At 53.7% G+C, this 20,527-nt stretch overlaps 1 protein-coding gene across 1 annotated transcript; it reads right to left on the reverse strand.

Annotated features, from left to right (window-relative positions):
- Positions 1 to 316: 316 nt before the first annotated feature.
- WIPI1 (WD repeat domain, phosphoinositide interacting 1) lies at positions 317 to 19,728 on the reverse strand. The gene is made up of 13 exons (XM_033076409.1): positions 19,600 to 19,728; positions 17,880 to 17,962; positions 16,585 to 16,754; positions 13,117 to 13,213; positions 9,907 to 10,004; positions 8,771 to 8,863; positions 8,455 to 8,525; positions 7,692 to 7,799; positions 7,184 to 7,348; positions 6,938 to 7,045; positions 5,473 to 5,594; positions 4,705 to 4,805; positions 317 to 832 (listed from the first exon to the last, which is right to left on the reverse strand). Exons 1-13 carry the CDS (start codon positions 19,668 to 19,670, stop codon positions 785 to 787), a joined length of 1,335 nt encoding a protein of 444 aa, XP_032932300.1. The 5' UTR covers positions 19,671 to 19,728; the 3' UTR covers positions 317 to 784.
- Positions 19,729 to 20,527: the final 799 nt, after the last annotated feature.

Genomic DNA, 20,527 nt, shown 5'->3' on the forward strand with positions numbered 1-20,527 from the left:
TGCCCTGGCACAGATGGAGTGAAACAGCTCCTGTGGGGCCATTTCTGGGCAGTGCAAAGGCCTGGGGAGCTGCAAAGGCAGAAATGAAGGTGCAGCTGAAACCTGAGAAACCACTGGGATTTCTCAGCAGCTGAGTGAGGGTGTTCTGAAACCATTCTGGATTCTGATTTACACACCTAGATCTTTCTTTGGCCATAAGAGGACAAGTCTGGACTCACCCAGGTGTGCTGCCCTCCCCCCAGCCCCCAAAACCCTCCCCACTCCCCAAATTTAATCCAGACTGACACCTTTGGGGCCCCAAAAAGAACAGCAGGAGTTGCCAGGGACAGACTGTGACTTTATTCTGTCTTTCAACATAGCAAATGGCATCTTCTCTACTATCACTGCAAAAATACTTTGCCTGGGTTAAAATAGTCTGTATATACTGTACAAAGACATAAGTTTAATATCTCTTCCTATAAGTACATTTATACACATAAAACAGCATAAATTAGAAAAGGGACAAATGGGTATATAAAATTCTGGTTACATACAAATCTGATTAAATTAGCATTTACACTGTGGTTCTAACATAGAGTTTGTTAAATAGAGCCATGTGCATACAGTACATTGACACCCCACCCAGACACAAATTAAAACAGGAGCTAACAGGGCCAGGTGTAAAAAACCGTGGCCTGCCTTAATTTATATTTTTTTTTCTCATCTGAGGGGACTCACAGATCTGTTCTTCGAAACTCCTGGCTTTTCCAGAGCACCTCCCAGCAGCTGTGTGTTTTGCTTCTCCTCACGACCTCTTCGCCTTGCCCGGCTGACCTCCACGGCACAAGATAATCTACCAAAATCAAAACACAGGGGCCTTACTTTTCCCAGCACCAGGGAGTGCTTCCAGTCGGGAGGAGCAGGGGGAGGGATGTTTTACTTTCCATTCAAAGGCACATTGCTCAGAGGTTTATTTATTTGCTCTCCCCCCCTCCCCAAATTTGCAGTCCTGGGAACAGGAACCATCTGGCTGGGTGATAAGCCTGGCTCTGCTCTGCTCTGCTCTGCTCAGCCACACTTTGGGGAGTGCAGCTCCTGAGGGTGAAGTGCACTGGCCTCACTGAGTGCTCCCAAACAGCTCAGCTCTGGTGGGGCTGGGGGGAAAGGTTTGTGCTGGGCATCCCTGTGTCACTCCAGGGTCTCTGGATGGATCCCAGAGTTATCTCCAATGTGTTAGACAGGATTAGGGAAGGGAAAGCCCAGCCTAAACACCAGCAAAGCCTCAGAGTGAGAGAGTAAAGCAGGAGCAGAGAAGAACAGGCAGCAGCAGGACCCTGATTCACCTCCCATCAGCTACTCCTGCACAGAGACCTGGCTGAAATGAGCCCCTGCTCCTGGGTGAGGCTTGGGCAGCCCAGACCTGACCTGGAAGGGATGTGAAGCCCACAGCTCCTGCTGCAGAGGGTCTGTGCCAGCTCCTCCTCCAGGTCAGTCTCCCTGAGCTGCAGGACCATCACTGGCCAGGTTTCCAGGCACAAACATTGACACTGCATGGCACAATTCCCAATGGACCTCACATAATGTACTGATAAGCTGGGCTTAATCCTGCAAGCTCCAGCTGCCCAAAATGCCAATAAGAGCTACAAGGGCAGGAGCCAGGTTCTGCCAAACTCCCTCATCTCCTATGAAACACAATTACAAGCAGAGTCTCACTGGAACATCTGTGGCCTTTCTTCTGCTACCAGCCAGCTCTTAAAATATAATCATTTAAAATAATTAAGTGTCCATATCCATGCAACAGAATGAGGGAAACACCATCCAGCAAACAGCCAGGAGCCAATAATGGCTCCACAGAGCCAGAGATGCATCTGCAACCTGGTTTCTTGTGTCAAGATCTGTGGTCTGGAGCAGCACAGGGGTGTGTGGACCCCACGATAGGGCACTGATTTCTGTCCTGTTGCAGATTTTTTCCCTCCTGCAATCAGCAGCCTCCTTTGGCAGCACAAGAAACTGCCCAAACTGTTTTGGGCAGCCAAAAACCAATGGGACAGAGATGGTTTTTAAGTGATGGAGTTACCAGCGAGGGGAAGCTGCCTTTGAAGAGCTGATTGGTCTCACTAGACTGAATGAAATAGCTCTCCTGATAAAACCTCACCTCTGGGCCCTGCAGCCAAATGCAGGATGGATCACCTATGCCTGGGAAGCACTGACCAATCTGCTGGAAGAAATCATCCTTCCTACTGAATGCCAGAAGTTTTGGGAAGATCCCCTGCTTGCACTCCCAGCTGCACACAGGCTGTGCTCCTTGCAGAATCCTGCAGGGTTTCTTTTGCCAAATCTCACAGCACTACCCCAAAACTGCAGTGCCCTGCCTGGCCCAAAACTCACTCCAGGAGCTCCCAGCACCGCTGGAAACCTCACTCCCTGCTACTCCCACAGGACAGGGGTGGCTGCTCAGGCAGGTGACCAGAAAACAGCCCAAACTGCCACGATTTAGCAGCCAGAGCTGGGTTTGCTCGTCCCACCCTATAAAATCTTGTGATCCTGCAGGATGAGAGCTCTGCAGCCTCCTCCCTGCACACCCAGCACAGCACCCATGGCTTCAGCCCCCTGTCCCCCTCAGTAACACCTGAGTCCTTCCTGCCCCAGACCAGCAGTGATTTGGGAGTGCTTAATCCACCCTATCCATGCAGGAATTGCCACTGAACTGGTTTAACCTCCTTCTGCAATCCTGGCACCAGCAGCAGCAACATCCACGTTCCCTCTTGTGAGGCCACTTTTTATGAGTCCTCCTTGGGCTCCTCATCTCCTCTCTGATCTGTCCCTCCTTCCACTTAATGAACAGGCAGTGTTTGACAGGTTTTATGTCAGGCTGAAGCTGGTTTTCCTCAGTCTTTAACAGCTGAGCCTCTGAAGTCTTGCTTGAGGTCAAGGGAAGACAAGAGGTTTCAAAATGGGGAGAAACTGTGGGGTTTGAGCACTGCTGTTTCTCCAGAACCATGTCTGAGTTCAAAGCCAAACCGTGGGCTGCGGGTGAATATTCCATTTTGTCACAAGTTTTGAGGTTTTTAAAAGTCTTTTTGTTGCACACTGGAAAACAAACAAAACCCTTCCCATGTTTCCGCAAAGCTGAACGCTGTCAAAACATTTTTGTTGGATAAGGTCAGGTTTTCTCTCCCTCCTTCTCTGCACAGGAGTGACCGATGCCTGAAAGCCCCTTCACTGAGACTGCAGATCTCAAGTGCTGAGAAAACAGCCAAGTTCAGTGAAATCCAGAGCATCCAAACATCCTGAGTGCTCCCACTGAGAGGGGCAAACCCAAACCCAAGAGCAGAGCCTTTATCTGGAAGCTCCATTTGCTCCCTGCTATCAGGGAGTATTTTTGGAAAGCACCTTCCCTTCCCACACCACCTCCTCCCTAACAATACACATGTCACTGCTCTGTCAGGTTAATGACAGGATTTGGAGGGATCAAAGTTCATTCCATAGAGCACCTGCTGTGGTACAGCAGGGGTTTGGGGCTGCTTTCATCCAGCACAGCCCCAGCAGGAAGCCTCATTCAGGAGCAGCGTGATTCCTGCCTGCTGGCATTTGCTTGTCCCCAAACCATGAGTTCAAGAGCAGGTTTAGCAGAAGGAAACAAAGGATTTCTCTCTGTCCCTGCTGCTCCTTCCAGGGGCCTGGGCCATCACCTTCTCTGTGGGTACACAGAGGAGACATTTTAAATCTCCTCCTTGAGTAACGGAGTCGGACAACTGGGAAATTCCTGCATCCCAGGGAATGCTGCAGGTAAGGAAAGAAATCATCTGAGGGCTGTGTGAGCTGAGCTGGGTTTAGGTGGTGCTGGCTCAAAGCCTCCTTTTATCTAAGCAACACTTTGCCTCAGCTCAGAGGAAGGTGCCTCACAGAGGTCAGTTCAGCACATGGAACGAATCCTGGGATAAGGTTTGTACTTCCTCCTTTTCAGGCAAAACTCCAGCAGCAGGATATGTAAAAATGAAGTAAGGAATTCCTAAAGCCTGCCAAGACTGCAACCTGAAATCCATTACAATATTCTGCTGCATTACTGCTATGAAGACACCACTGATTACAACCAGATCATAGCACAGACCAACATTAGGGGTTAGATACTTAATTAATGAGTGTGGAATAGCAAAAGGAGCCAGAAAGACACTGCCAGGCTGAAGTTAGATTGAAAAATCCACTAGCTCCTTCCAATGGTAACTGAGAAAGTGCCACATAAAAATCATGAAATGGTTTAAAACTCTGTTATTCCTTTCATCTTTGTACTTGGAAAAGGAGTTTCCTTCTCAGTTACCTTGGAAATGAAGAGACTGCTGAGGTTCAGGTATGTTCCAGTTGCATTCCATGAACTAACACAACTGACTGAAAATGCAACAGAGTATGAAGTTTTTATTTCTAAATTGTTCCAATTAAAACTGTTCCTCGTAATATTAGAAATCTGCTCAAGGCACAAAGGTTAGGTCTGGATCTGAACACCATTCAGCAAGTTTGTTCAGATCTATCTCTGCTTAGGTTTGACCATTTTTGCCCCATCCCCAGCTGTGTCATTTTCCTGCCACTGTCCCTAGAACCCATCAGTTATTTTGGGCTTCCCAGTGAGCTGGGACAAGGAGGGGGCAATGGAATCTCTTCTGGGAGAGGGGACTACTTCCTTCTCAGCATGAGGGCTGCACTGCAGGTTTAGGGGTCCCGAATGCTCACAGGAGGGAACTCATTCTCATCGTCCAGACACACTGGTCCAGTCGCAAACTCGTGCTCTGGGATCACCTCCCCTCGCAGGGCTCCGCCGTCCTCCGAGTAACCTGGCCAGGGAAAAGCACCAGAACACCAAGGGTTACTGCAGCAGGGATGGGAGCAGGCTGCACACAACAGCAGGCACTGTCACCACCTTTTCAGCACTGAGCTGCTTCCTCTGGCTTCATGGACTGAGGAAGAGGAAGGTGGCTCCATGGGCACTATGGATTATGGATGAACTACAGCTCCCATGGCAGCAGCTTTCCTCCTCCTGCCATGAACCTGAGCACCAATTTCAGAGTAAGATCTGCATTTGTTTGTGGATCTTACACTTGGGAATATAATGATAATCACCCAGTCTTTTCCTGCAGCAGTTTAGTGCAAGGTGTACCAGCTTCAGAGACTCTGAGGCAATCTCACCACAAAAACAGTGAGCCCTGACTTTTACACTCGTGGTTACAACTCCTGAAAACCACCTGGCAGCGGCTGCTGTCTGCCAAAAAGTGGTTCCTGCTCTGCCTTGGGCCTGTCTGGGGCACAGCTTGGCACAGCAGAAAACTCATGCCTTGTTTTTGTGGCTTGGGATGAACCAGGTAAGCTCCAAAGTCCTGCTGTCCCAGTGTGCAGTGCAGATATGGGGATCCTGGATGAACCCTTGGAATGTGGGACACTGTCCCACTTTGCCCCAGGTGGTTTTGTGGCTTCTGCCCAAGGAAGGGCAGATGTGGTGCTTACCTGGCATGGTTGAAGTTGAAGGCACTGTACTTTGTCTGGCTACAGTTGCTGCATAAGATTGAGGTACTGGAGGCTGAAGGTTGTTTTCTTTGTTCTCCTCCATCTTTCCTGAGCCAAGCAGACTGATTGTACAGATCAAGAGAGGGGACAAGAGTTAGTTTTGATCCCAGCTGTTCCTCCCCAGCTCCTGCTAAGACAAGCCCACGCATCCACATCTCCTCGAAGCACATCACCCATCCCCATCGCTGCATGCAGCAGCCCCAGCAGTGCTGTGGACAGGGGAGCATTGTGCTCCACAAGGAAAGCAGGGGGTGAAGAAGGAGATAGGGAAAGCACCACTTCGGCTGGAGGACAATGCTGGCATGGGAACAGAAGGGAACAGATTGACCACAAAAGCTTTAGGTTACAAAGACAAACAGTGTTTCTAATCACAGAGGGGGCTCCGAAGGGCTTCCAACAGGAGCAGACTAGATGGGAAAAGCAGCCCTGGCTAGTTTAGGACGGAGTTTGAGCAGAGATATCGTATGATGTAATGTAACTCATGACCCAAGGGCCCTTTTCAGCCCTCTGATGCTCAGAGGAGCCCACATGACAAGGCTGGGGGCTGCGGGCGGCGCGCGCTGGACAGCGCAGCTTTGAAGTGCCTTTGTTTTGTGGCTTTCCCAAAAGCTGCTGGCACTTTCCTGGCTGGCAGCCACCTCCCGGCCTGGAGCACATGTTACATCTCACCCCACCCCAAAGGCTTCACATCTGGAGCCAAGCAGCCCAGATGTGTGGGGGGGGTGGAGGGGGGGTTCTGTGCTTAATGGGATTTGCATATGGAGTGAGCAGCGGCGGGGGAGGCTCTGTTCTCACAGAATCCCAGAATGATTTCGGCTGGAAAAGACCTCTGAGATCATCGAGCACAACGTTTGACTGATCACCACCAGCTTGTCACCCAGACCAGAGCACTGAGGGTCACTCACAGTCATTCCCTGAACAACTCCAAGAATGGTGACCCCACCACCTCCCTGGGCAGCCCCTTCCAATGCTCAACAAGGCCTTCCATGAAGGAATTCCTCTGCTTTGGCCCTGGGCTTTTGTTTACAGAAGCTCACAGAGTCCCTCCACACTATCCCACCTCCAGCCAGCTCTCCAGCACCCACTCCAATCTGGAGAAGGTGCTCTGCTCTCCTGCCACCACAGTGGTCAGAGCTCTGCTGCTGGTCCATCTCCTAAAGCACAGCTGCCCAGTCTAAGCTGGGATGTCCCACAGCTGCCCAGTCTAAGCTGGGATGTCCCTGGAAGCCCTGTGTCCCTGCCTGATGTGCTTCCCAGCCACATCTATCATATCAGGTAGCTCCAATCACAAACTCAGTTCTAACTTTCTTGTTCCTACAGCTCCATTTTGTGCTGCCAGGTGAGATTTCCCTTCATTTTCTCAAAGATCAGCCTCTGTATGAGGTGTGGGTGGAGGCAGAGTTACCTGTGATTTTTAATTAAGACACACTCCCCTCCATCCTGCGGGTCCAGGTTATAGATGTAGAGATGTCCATCCGATGTCGTCACCAACAGCCGAGGCAGCTTCTGAATCCTGCTGGGAAAAGCATCCTGAGGCCAAAACACTCCCACACACAGACACAGCAGCACCCACACCACGTGCTCTGCAGGCAGGAGGACGAGATAAGGCTGGCCTGGCCCGGGGGCAGAGGTCAGCAGGGTCAGTACGTACGTGGAGAGAGCACAGATGTTCCTCTGGCCGGAGATGTTCAGCCGCACGGTGGCAAAGGCTCGGTCCTGGCTCATCATGCCTGACACCTGGGCAGGGAGGTAGTTGGTAGCAGCCTGGAACATCTTTCCCATGTAACCACTCCAGGTTGGAGGCTCCTCTGGCCGGCTGAGGGGGTCACAAAGCAGAGTCAGAGGGGTTACCATGATCAGCGTGACAGAAATCAGAGCAGACCTGATCCCACATGGGTGAAGGGTTTTTGGAGCACCTGTACATTGTGTACCAGCCTGGCTGGAGAAGGCAGGGGACACTAATAAAGCCAGAGAGACCTGGAGAGCCTGACAGCAGGGGTGCAGTGGCTTTTTCAAGGAGAGGGCCCTCAGGACACAAAGACACTTTGCAGCTGGTATTGCTCATGGAGAGTACGTGGTGAGGACCTGGTCTGCAAACACAGACCTCTGAAGCAGAGACAGCGCTGGGGCAGGCAGGTTCAGCCAGGCTAACCCCTCACCTGTCTGTGAGATGCTCCAGTTTGAAGATGTGCACGGTCTCTGTGTTGCTGGAAGCACAGAGGAACTGGGAATCCATGCTGAACACCAGGGAGCTGATGTTCACATACCTAGAGCCAAACAAGGACAGGACTGGTCACTCCACAGCAATCATTCAAGGGGAGCTGCTGGGTTTGGCTCACACAGGAGTGGACGGACAGGAAGGAGATCCATCCACAGTGAGGATCACCCTGCACAGCTGCTGCTGAGCCTGTGGGCTCACTGATGAGCAATTCCCTAATCCCTTTGCTCAGCAGGGCTGGGAGTAGCCTCGAGCTAGTGACAACCAGCCAGAGAGGTGGAAATGTCCTTGCTGACAGAGCTGCCTGTGGAGGGAACATCTGTGCCAGCCTCACTGCAGCTTCTGGTGCTGCAGAGACCAGGAAGGATATCCAAAGTGCTGAACAGTGGGATACAAACAGCATCTCCTGCAAGAATGAGGTCTCTGACAATTTTGGGGACTTCATTATTTCAAGTAAGAAAAAAGAAAGGACAGAGTAAATGGAGTGACTCCACGTCTGTTCCTTCCCTGTTCTGTGACACACTGAAGGGAATCAATGAGCTGGGCACAGCCTGGCACAGTGACATTTTGAGCTGATACATTTGCTCTTGTTTTCCTTCTGCAAAAGATGCCAAAGCCACCAGGATCTGACGTTGCCCTGCGTCCCTGTGTTTACATTTCAGCTCTGGGAGCCCTGTGTGTCACTGCCAGAAGAATGAACTGACCTTTTCATCCCTCGCCGGAATTCATAGAGTTTTTGCCCCCCAGGAATGGAAAATACACGAATGACAGTGCCCTGCAAAAAATGCAAATGGAAATATCACGTAGGAGCAGGCCAAGGAGCCCGAGCCCTTTCCCTGACACACCCAGGAGACTCAGGATGTGCAAGGACTCCTCCTGTTTGCCAGCTGGGCTCAATCTGATCCCAGTACACTGACCAGTCAGTGGCCCTTCTGTGCTGGCTGTGTTTAAGAAGGGCAGCTCAGGGGTGCTGATGCAGCCCTGGGCAGAGGGAAGGTATTTTCAGCCACACTCACTCACTTTTTCAGAAGCACTGGCCAACTTGGAGCCGGTGGAGTTGAAGGCGAGAGCAGCCAGAGGCCCATCGTGGGCAGGAATGGTGCAGGCTGTTTTCTGTAGGGCACAAGGGAACATGAGTGCAAAGGGACACACTGCTTCTTGGACTGTGGGACAAAGGGACACACTGCTCCCTGGACTGTGGGGACAAAGGGACACGCTGCACTGTGTGAGGGCAGGGCGTGCCTGCCTCGCACCCTATCCACACCTGCTGATAAGGATTCACAGGATCACCACGTGCTGATGCTATCCCTTAACATCCTCAGCAGTTTATCTCTGCCCTGCCTTGAGCTCATTCCCCACCTATTAGGGCCACAGTGATTACAGAAAGCTCACCTCAGGGGCAGAGAACCTCAGCTCCTCCCTGCCTCTCCAGGGTTCAGGATTGTGTCTGGCCCTTCTCTGTCAGGATGAGAGCTGGCTTCCCTGCAATTCTGTGTGCTGCACAGCAAGTCCTGCTGCAGCGACACCACCCTGGTACCTGCAGGGAGCCCCAGCCCTCGCAGCACCTCTTACAGCAGCAGCATTTTCCCTGTGCTCTGCTCCTCCCCTGCTGCAGATCCTCAGCTCTCGCTGCACGTACGGAGCCACCAGCCTTATGTAACCCAAAGCCCTGGCATAAACAGCAGATAATCGTGGCCCTGCATCCAGCCAGGGACAGATTTCCTAAGGGGACTTTGGACACTTTGCCCTCTCTGTGACTTTGGGTCCGGCATCCCTTCCAGCCCACGGTGTGGCAGAGCGGCTGCTCCAGGAGCAGCTCCAGCCCCTCTGACCCACGCTGCTCACATCATTCCCATGGGACACGCTGCTGACGCTCCCACTGCAACCCCAGCGTCAGCCTGGCAGTGGCCCTGGGGCTGCAGGGCAGTGGGTCACGTTTCCCTGAATATCCTGTGCTGGGACATGCACGTCCTGATCTCAGAGCTGTCTGCTCCAAGCACGGGGGATACGTGGAGATGTGCCTCCCAGGCAATTCCCTCGCACTGCAGCTCGGTGGAGTGGATTTATTCATCCTTCCCAAGGGCCCCGTTGGCTTTGCTGTGGCTCTGTTTGTTTTCAGCCCCTGCCGGTATCCAAAGGCTGAGCTTCGCACTTACCAAAGTATTTCCGTCGTAAAGCGCGATCTCTCCGCTGGTCGCGCTGCCGGGATAAGCCAAGTAGGAGTTGGCGTGGTTGATGGAGAGAGCACACAGACCTGGCAGGGGGACAGGGACACGGCTGAGGCTGTGAGTGAGGGGGGGACAGCACGGGGCAGGCAGGGGTTCAGGCTCTGGCTCATCCTGGGACTGCTGGAACACCTCGGCCGTGGGGACATCTGCTGGTGCGGGACAGAACGGCGGCTCTGCCCTGCCACCCTCCGCTCCCCCGGCACAAGGAACCCTGGGTTTCCCCCAGCACAAGGAACCCTGGGCTTCCCCCTCAATTATCTCCCTGGAGAAGGCAGCAATAGGTGCACGAAACAGCAAAGGAAACGTGGCCCCGAGGGCTGACTGCTCTCCTGTCCAGCCACATCTGGACACATCCAGATGTGCACAGGGTGTAGGTGCCGGGTTGGAAGCTCAGAGCAGCCCAGCGTGGGTGCAGCCTGGCTGAAGGCAGTGCCACTTCCTTCTGCTCTGAATGGAAAAGGGAAGCACAGAAAGACAAAGGAAATGCGCCAGCTGTGCGGGGAGTTTCCGGCTGACAAGCAAATAGAACACAGTGAAATGTTAAGCACGGAGGGAATTCTTCCCCGTAAGAGCCACATGGTTTCGTGCCAAAGGTTCCCAAACGCTCCTTTCAAGCAGGCAGGAATTACAGGATGAGACAGGGATGGATGGATACGTGTGTGGGTACATCCACCCGCCTGTCCCCCAGGTGACCTCGGGAAGGAGCATCCCTTCCTGCCGCTGCTGGCTGAGGATGCAGCCCGGTGAATCCTGTCACACACACAACGTGCCTGGCTCGCTTCCTGCCCCACATCCGTGCGCTCCGAACGCGCCTCGAGCCTCCAGCACGGCCTGAGCTTCCTGACCCCCGGCGGGGGTCCCAGCGAGCATGGGGAGGAGGAAACCGCGGGGTTAAAGGCAGTGGGGACACGGCAGGACAGCCACACAGCGCACGTAGGGCTCGGACGTGCCGTGCTGTGCTGTGCCGTGCCGTGCCGTGCGAGCCCCGTGTCAGGACACGGCCCTGGCCCCCGCCCAGCAGCAGCAGGGAAGCATCGGCCGGAGCTCTCGTTTTAGGTCATTGTTTGTAACCAAACAAAGCGAGCGCAGCGGAGCCAGGAGCTGCAGGATCAGCCAGAGGCCCCAGGGATCCGTGGCCATCCATCCAGAGGGGAGCACACCGTGCCAGGCGTGGCGCACGGGACAGGCACGAGGAGCACGAGGAGCACGGCAATTAAAAATCAATTAAACAGGGAGGGCGGGAGGAAGGCAAAGATAGCTCAGAGAATGGTGTGTGATGAGCATCCTGCCTTCTCTGGATGGTGATCCCCCGGCCCAGGCAGCACGGGGGGATCAGCAGAGCCCTTTCAGAGGGGATCAGGGAAGGCTGGAGCTGAACAAAGCGAGCTCTGAGCCCGGGGTGAGTCACCCGCTCCCTCCGCTCCTCTGGCCGGGAGAGGCGGCCGGGAAGCCAGGCCAGGGGAAAACACAGATGTGAGTGTACTGGGCTGACCTCAGGGACACACGAAAAACAAGGATCACAGCCCCACAGGCAGCCTTTGAAGATGCTGCTGTGCCCTCAGCAGCCCCCCAGCCATGGTGAGGCTGGTGCTGGCAGTGGTGCTCAGGAGGAGGCAGCTGGCACTGCCCAGGTGGCACCTCTGGAGTGCCACGTCACAGGTGGCTTCCTCAGGCAGCATGGAAAAATGCTACTGTGTACAGGAAGCCCAGCCTTGACCTCAGGCCAGCAGGTCCAGGCACATCCAGGGCTTGAGGGGAACCCCATGAGGTGGTTTCCAAAGCTGCAGTCATTCCCAGGATGTGCCCCCACAGCACACACATCACCCCAAGCACCGTGACCTCCTTGGTTCAAATCCTGCCCGACGTGAATCACATGAAAAACAACTGTCTTGGACACCGTGGGCATTTTCCTCTCCTACGTGGAGGAGGCTGGATCCAGGAGCCAGGTGCTGGCCAGGAACAGCCAGAGCTCTCCCTGTGACTGGCCAGTGTGGCTACAGCAAGTCCTGGTCCTGCCTATGCCCAGGGCACACACTTTAGGGGGGTGGCACATTTTCCCTGTGCTCCAGTGAGGCTGGACTGCCCTGACCTACTGGACACACTGTCCTTGGGGTCAAATTTGGGACTAAAGCAGATGGCCCAGGGACAACAGGGGCACTGCACTTGTCACTCAGCTCATTTCAATGACAGCTGCTACAGTAAAAGGGGTTTAAAACACTAAGTCCATATGAAGCCTGTGATCTGCAGCATGCCAGTCCTGCCCTGGCTGATTGCTGCTGCTCTTAAACCATGACCTGATCCTCCAACCCCTCTGCAGAACAGCTCCAGGCCTGGGTATCCCTGCCCATCCTGCTGCCGGGTCCTCTCAGGAAGGTTTTAAACTTTAATTATATTTACAGCATTTAGCATGTTTAATCCACACAGAGAGCCCATCTGGTGAGACCTGAAGTAGGTCAGGGGAGCTGCTGGAAGAGCATCCCTTGAAAGCCCCGAGGCCAAGCGTGAGCACATCAGCAGCTTCCCAAGCACCCAGCCATGAAAGGATGCTGTGCTGAGCAGGACAGCACAGCACGCAGGCACCCAGCCAAGCTTCCCTCTCTGCTGCTAAATATAGCTCCTCTCCCAGCAGCAGGAAAGCCAGATTCACCCTGTGCCACACACACAGGATCTGTGCTGCAGCCACCTGCCCTGCCCCTGCCTGCATGGAACAATATCAGGCGGCAGCTTCCTGGCAGGGGCTGGTGCTGTGTGCTCTGTCCCAGTGATCACTTGGGAGCTGACCCCAAGGGGAAGGCAGACCCTTCTGCCCATCTCTGCTCTCCTTTGGTGCCTCTGCTCTGCACAGAGCAGGATTTTGCTCAGGTCACAGCACCAGGCCTGACAGAGCTCAAGGAGAGTTTGGACAATACTCTGGGCACAGGGTGGGATTGCTGGGATGGTGCTGTGCAGGACAAGGAGCTGGATTCAGTGATTCAGCCTGTGGCCTGTGTATCCTAATCCAGCCCTGAGAAGTCAGAAATGCATGGAGCAGTCAGGCAGGCTTGGGAGAATCACAGGATAAGCTGAGTTGGAAGGCTGGTTTAAATTCTAACACAAAGCTGGGGCTCTACAGAGCTCACACAGTTCTCCCACACTCACCTGTTGTGTTGGGAGGTGTATCCATAATAGTCTTCAAAAGCTTCATGTCCTTGATGTTATGGATGTAAATGGACTCTTCCAGGCAGACCACCAGCCTCTGCAAGGACACAGGGCACATGCACAGAACCCCACAGCAGTGCCTCTGGCTGCTGCTCCCACACTTCCCAAACCCAAACCTTTGCTGTCTCACAGACTCATCAGGAATTTCCCACACCCTGCTCCTCCATCCCCTCTCACATTTGGGTTTGTACAACTCTTGTTTTGAGGGTTTTTGCATCTGCTCTTGCTTTAGAGAGAAGACAAAACATCATGACTTCTCTGCTCCTCTACATCTTCCACATGCCCAGGAACAGGAGGACCCCACCACAGGCCTTGACTGCCATCTATCACTACCCCAGCTTTTCTTTGCAGTTCAAAACAACTTTTGGATCACAAAGACCTGGCAGCAGAGAGGCTGCAATGCAGTGTGCCTCCAGATGGGAATACAGGCCCTTTGCCCTGACCTCTTCCTGATCTGGGACACAACAGGGGGTGCTGGGTCTGCCACTGCTGCTGAACTTAATGCCTCTGCCCAGCACATTCATGTTTCTTTTCCCATTTGGTCTCTGCTTTATGTGCCCTGCAGAACTGCATAAACACAGAGCTGAGACATTTGTTCAGGGACATCCCTTGGCTGAGGGGCTGGGAATTCCCAGCTCAGGTGCTTGTACCTGTTCTGCTGACCCTGTCAGGAACATCTACCCAGCCACAGGGAGGCAAGGCAGAGAGGGAAGCCTGATGCTGTAACCTCAGCCCTGGGCCACCATCTCTGTGGCCACTCAGCTTTGTGTCTCACATCCCTTCATGTCACCACGAGGCTTTTTTTGGGACCAGGCTTTGGGTCTGGCTGAAGGGCTGAGCCCTGTAAGTCCAGCAAGTGCACAGCTTCACCTCCCTTAGTGCCAAGAGTCCAGAAGAACTAAAAACATCCCAATAAAAGCCCAAGCCCAGACCCCATCCATCCTGAAGTTGGAGCACCCGAATCCATGTCCAGGAAGCCTCCACCTCTTCAGAAATGAGGCCACTTATTTAGTATCTAAATGTGGAGCTTAGTCACTAACTTGAAACACCCACATTAAAAAATCTCTGCCTTGCTCCACCATTACTCTCAGATCAAACTCTTTCCCACTTCTATTCCTGCTAACCACAGCATCTGGGGCTGTGTCAGAGCCATTTTGCATTTCCAGGAAGACTTTGCCTTTTCTACAGTAAGAGCCATCCACTTGCAAGCAGAGAAATATTTATACAGCTGATTTGGGCAAAGCCACCATGTGCTTTCCCAGAACGGGCTGCTCTTGATGTCCAGGTGAAGGGAGGTTTCCAGATGATGGCAGAGATGCTGGCACCCACAGGGACAAAATCCAGGAAAGTTTGGGAGGTGAAGAAGCAGAAGAGGTCAGGACAAGCTCAGCAGGAGTGGAGAGGGCTGGTTCACCCCTCCTGGCCTCCATGCAGCCCTGTGGCCATGTGAGGGTCAGTGGGATGGGGTTTATCCTCACTGTGCACACAGACAGAGCCTCAGAGAAGGTGCTGTGAATGCTACACTGCTAATTGCCCAAAATGCTGCTGCTCACCAGCTCCTTCTGGAGTTTGAATGGATCAGGTCAGATAACTGAGCTGTGTTTGAGGGCTGAAATGGGTTTGGACACAGTCAGACGAACATCTCAGACCTCTCCAGAGAGCTCAGCAGGGTTTCAGCAGTGAGTGGAAACCCAGGAGCTTCCCAGCAGTCCCAGAGCACAGCCTGACTCCTCACTTTGGGACAAATCAGGATTTATCTTCACACACTTGAGAGTTATCAGGGAACTTGGAACTAAGAATTCCCACAATAACAACTGAGGGGTTTGCTTGTTTGCACAATGAGGACTTTTTCACAGAGAGATCAGATTGAAACATGCACCTTTTCTTTGAGACCTGTTCCTGGTTAATTTGTCACCACTTTCCTGAGTTAATGCCTTGTCTGGGATTTGTCCTTCTGTGAACTTCCAACAGAGTGCAGCTTTCCTACAGAAGCTCAGGCAAGAATTCAAATGTCACATGCAGAATCTGATGGCCACCAGTTTAAATCCTGATTGTAGACTGAAATAATGATTTCTCTTCTAGCTACTCAAATTGGGAAGGTTTGGATGGGACTTGAGGAAAAAGTTCTTTGTGAAAAGGGTTATTAAGCATTGAACAGACTGTTCATGGCAGTGGTGGGGTCACTATCCCTGGAAGGATTTTTAAAAAGTGTGGATGTGGCACTTTGGAGCAGGGTTTAGTGGTGGCTTTGGCAGTGCTGGGGAATGGTTGGACTTGATGCTCTTATTGGTCTTTTCCAACCTAAATGACTTCATGATTCTGTGTTTCTAAACATCTGTAGCATCTTCAAATCCCTCCAGGTGTGCCTGTGGCACAGCCAGAGGATGAGCTCAGCCCAGGATTTGATCCCCAGCTCAGAAAGCAGCCAAAAAATGTGGATGCAAGGCTGGGACTGTGCATCACCTTCAGGCAGCTCCAGAGCAGCACATGGGGAGCAGCCTGAACTTACTTTATTCACACCCATCTCCTACAGCTGCTCAGCAGAACCTCCCAGTTTATTTTTACACACACATCTATCTGCAATTCAAAGGAAGTCTCTCTTTTGCCAGTTTCACTGTAAGCTTAAGTGAAAAAAATCAATTTAGGACAGATTTAATTGTAGTACAATTGTCCTGGTCAAAGACAGCTTTACTGGAAGCTCAGCCCAGAGAGCCTCACTGCAGGTCTCACTGTTGCTAACTGAGGAGAGGCTGATTATATACAATTACCCAGACTGCTTATTTCTTCATTGTAAAATGTCCTCTGCTTCTTAGGGCATATACTTGGAAAATAATTATGGACAAAAAGATGACTTAAACTCCTCCAAAAGAGCTCAGTGCTGCATGAGGTTGTGTCACACTCTTAAACACTCATTGTAAGTGGCCTGAGTGGGTTTTGTACCTTTAAAACCAAAACAAGGCTGCTAGCAGTACTTGGAAAGCAGCTTTTTGCCTTATTCACAGAGTTCAAGTTACTCCTGGGTTTTTGTACCCAGCTTTGAAGGTCTCATTTGCAACCAAGATGGCAGAGGTGGGTCTGAACTCAGGATGTGGAATCCAAGGGAGGGAGGAACATGAAAAGGTGTTTTTTTGGCAGAGCTGTGTCCTGAACAGGCAAGGAGGGAGATGACAAAAAGCTTTTGTGTAACTGCCACCAAAACAAGGCTTTGGCTTCGTTTTCCTGCAGGAACCATGGTCCAGGTGATACCACAGCCTTGCAGCTCCTGCCACAGGCCTCTCATGTGGGGCTGGGAGGAGAGCACAGGCACCCACCCCTCCAATCCCACTCCCAGCCTCCCTGCAAACCTCCCCTTTGCAGTCAAAAGCAGCAAAGAGGCAGAGTGGGATAACCGGGGATAACCCCTCTCACCTGCCGGTTCAGCCGGATGGACAGGATTTTAGTGGCATAGCTGTAGTTGCAGATCTCTGTCCCTTTCTTGAAGTGGTAGACATTCATTTGCTGTGGCCTGGCATGGCTGACCACAACCACAAGGCTGCTGGAGAACAGACGCTCCACGATGTAAACATCTGGGATTTCATCTGGGCACACAAGGAGAGCAAGGCAGAGCCTTCAGCTCGGGCTGGCTGCAGCAGCAAGACTCAGCTCAAAGGGGAGTGGGGTGGGAGGCTCTGAGCTAAGGTGTCCAACATCATTTTGTGAAATTTTTCTCATGCCTGGCACAAAGCAATTAGGTCAGAGCAGGAAGGGATTGAAGAACCTTTCCCCTGAAGGCAGAAATGGAGCCAGTTCTCTTAGTGCTGCTGTGGCTCTCTCTCCAGGGCAGGGCCCAGCAGAAGTTAATCCTCAGCCCTCCAGCTGCACCAGCTCATTGGAAAAGGGATATAAAGGGAGGAGCTCCTCACTTTGGTCAGGGAGTTTCCTGGGGAATGTGAGGGGTTTATTGAGGGAAGGCAGGAGCTGATTGTGGTTTGGTGTTTCTTCTGTGTGGTGTCTGGTTTCTCCCAGCCTCCCTGGGGATGCAAACAGTGGCTGCTGTGTTTTGCAGTGCCTGTGTTTGGGATGATTCCTGCTCTGTGGAGAAGGCACCAGGGCAATGGTTCTGGACTGTGTGGGACTGGTTGTGCCTCAGCCCATCACCCTGAGTGTCACCAAGCAGGGACCTGTTTCCCTCTGCCTGACTTTGGGAAAGGAGCCTGGACCCTGCTCCAGATGAGGCAGCTGTGTCTGACTGCTGAGGCTCCTTCTGCAGCCACTGGAGAACACATCCAGCTGGGAAGTGTTATCTTCAGCTGAAGCACTTCTGGCCTGCAGCAGCCTGGAGTCCCTGCTCCATGAGGCCAGGCTTGTTTTGGGCTGCTCAGTGTGTGCTGCATGCTGCTGTGAGCACAGCTAAGAGCTGCAGCCTGCTGGGAATGACCTTCTTTACATGGAAAACCTGTTAAAAACATCTTGCTTGTAAATACCACACTGGATTAAAAGCCTGGGAGTTATCCAGCAGCTGTGCTGGAAGCCTGAGGGCTGCTGCCCATGTACCTGAAACATTCCAGTGGGAAACTGCCTCTGAATGCTGGGCTGCAGCACAAACTGCTGCTGTCAGGGTGGCAGCAGTGCAAGAGAAGCTGGGCTCTAACAAAGGTGAAGGACTCCCACAAATTTAAGGTACTGCTGGTCAATATTCCTCCCCAGGGTAAAAGGAGACTTACTGCTTTCATGGACCTGGTCCAGTTGCTCCACAGAACTTAAGGAGAAAAGTCTGTATCCAGTTGTGGTTCCAATTGCCAGGGAGCTGCAAAGACAAAGCAAAAACCTGCTGGGTCAGAGCTGAAGCCCTCCAGGTGACAAGAGTCCCTGCAGGGATGGTGTACTGGTTTTGACTGGGATGGGGATTTTTTGCCACATTAGGTTTATGGGGCTGTGTTGGGCTTTGTGCTGAACACAGGGTTGATAACCTGGGGATGTTTTTGTTATTGCTGAGCTCTGCTTGCACAGTCAAGGCTTTTTCTGCTCCTCACCCCTCCAGTGAGGCGGCTGGGGGGGCACAAGGAGCTGGGAAGGGACACAGCCAGGACAGCTGACCCCAGCTGACCCCAGGGACATCCCAGGCCCTGCAGTGTCAGGCTCAGGGGATGAAGAGGGAGGAAGGGGAGGACATTTGGAGTGATGGCCTTTGTCCTGCCTGCTGTCCCAGGGATGGCTGAGCCCCTGCCTGCCATGGGAAGTGGGGAATGAATTCCTTGTTCTGCTTTGCTTGCATGTGTGGCTTTTGCTTTAATTATTAAACAGCCTCTATCTCAGCCTGTACACTTTCTCACTTTTACCATTTTGGTTCTCTTTCCACCTGACTGAGTGAGGAGCTGGCTGGGGTTAAACCCTGACATAGAGGAAACGAGTAGTTCCTGGCACAGCGGTGTGTGAAGGCAGAACTTCAGTGTCCAACCTAAATAACACAGAGTAACAAACTCAGGAATTCACTTTTCCATCTCAGGCTGTTGCAGCCTACAGAAGACAAGGGAGCAAACTCATCCTCTCCTCTGTTCCTGTGGCTGCTGGAGGAGCCAACAGGTCCAGCTGTGCCTGGGAGAGGCAGGCAGGACACAGAGGGGCTGTTTCCTCAGTGATCCACCTGTCTGACAGTGACTTATCCGGGCTTTGCTCTCACTGTTAAGAGCAGTGAGCAGTCAAGCACTGTCTCTGCCCAGTTCCAGATGCAGCAAGCAGCAAGATCTAGGTCTTAAATTAGCAGCCAGCCACAACAGCAAGGCACAGGTTTGTGCTGGTGGCAGCGAGCAGCAGGTTCACGTCAGCAGCACATCCACATCCCTCAAAGCGCCCTTTGTTCGGGCACACCAATGCAAAGGAAAGGGCACTTCCAGGTGTGACTGAGCTGATAGCTCCGATTCTTATCTCGATCCCGATCCTGGGCTGCCACATCCGTGTGTGGCTCTGCTTGGGGGGGGTTTTGTTGTCCCGCTTGGGACCGGTAAAAGCACAGGTTACGGAGGGAGCGAGGCTGGAGGAACGCGGCTGTCATCCCGAGCTGGCACAGCCTCCAGGAGGGTTCTGGTGGCCCTGGGCAACGCCGGCACCTCCCAAGCGGGCACACAGCGCTGGCACACAAAGCGCTGCGGGAACGCTCTGCCCCAGCACGGCCGAGCGCCTCCCGAGCTGCGGGGGAGGGAATCGCGGCCACCGCTCCCAATTCTGCCCCTGCCGGGCCTGGCCGGGTGTCACCGGCAGCGGGCGGAGCAGCCCGAGCACGGCCCGGCTGTGTGAAGGGCGCTCCACCGGGGCCAGCCCTGCGGGAGCTGCGGCGCCCCGGGGGCGCTGGGACCCGCCCCGCTCCGGGCCGCGGGGCCGGACCAACCCCGCCCGGCGCGGCCCGGCCGCCGTCACCCCCCGCCCCGCGGCGGCCGCCCCGCTTACGTGCAGTCCTGGTTGTAGGAGAAGCAGCTGAGCGCCGCGGGCGCCCCCGGGGCCTCGGCCGCGGCCTCCATGGAGCGGGCGCGGCGCCTCGGCCGCTGCGGCCCCCGCGCCCGCCCCGGCCCCGCTCCGCCGCCGCACGGGCGGTGCCGCCGCCCATTGGCTGTCTCGCCGCTGATGGACGCGCGGAGTGACCTATCGGGTGAGGAGCAGGCGGGGCGGGCCCGCCCCCCGAGCGGCGGAACCGTCTCCCATTGGCTGGCGGCGCGGAACAGCTGCGCGTGGCCACGTGGTGATGTTGTGGTTGCATCAGACGGGCGCGGGCAGATGTTGGGAGCGCGGCTGGGGCAGCGCGGTGGGAGCGGTGCTGCGAGGGGGACACGGCGACATCGGGCTGCTGGAGGGGCCGGCGGTGGCCGTGGGGACGGTGTGAGCGAGGGGATGGGGCGGGGAAAGGTGGTGCTGACACCGCTGACCGGAAAAGAGTCAGTCCGCCTCTCCACTTCCTTGGCCAAACAGTGCTTTGGAGAGTTGTTTTTACCCCCTTATAGCACTGACATCCTAAACCTGACGGTATTTGTGCATCATTCCTGTGCTTAACGCCACTGCTGCTGCCATGGGGGGGTCAAATCTACTGGGGAAAACACAAAGGAAAACAACCCCCCGAGCCAGGCTCTAAATGACAGATATTCCAGGAGTGCAATGACAGAAAGGCCGGGGCAGAGCCTGCAAACCCCTTAATTAGATGAGTAATCCTCATGTGAGTGCTGAAGTCATTGGCCCCAGATCACTTGATGTGCACCACAGGACTTCTGGAAAAAGAGCCACATGCAATACCATCTCTGTGAGGCAGATTCCATGTGGACACATATATCTGCCTGGATTAATCCCCCTCGGCACATGGGGGCCTTGGAGTGCCCGAAATATTCCC

This window comes from Catharus ustulatus, chromosome 20 (assembly GCF_009819885.2).
Source record: "Catharus ustulatus isolate bCatUst1 chromosome 20, bCatUst1.pri.v2, whole genome shotgun sequence".
NCBI classification, from domain to species: Eukaryota; Metazoa; Chordata; class Aves; order Passeriformes; family Turdidae; genus Catharus; species Catharus ustulatus.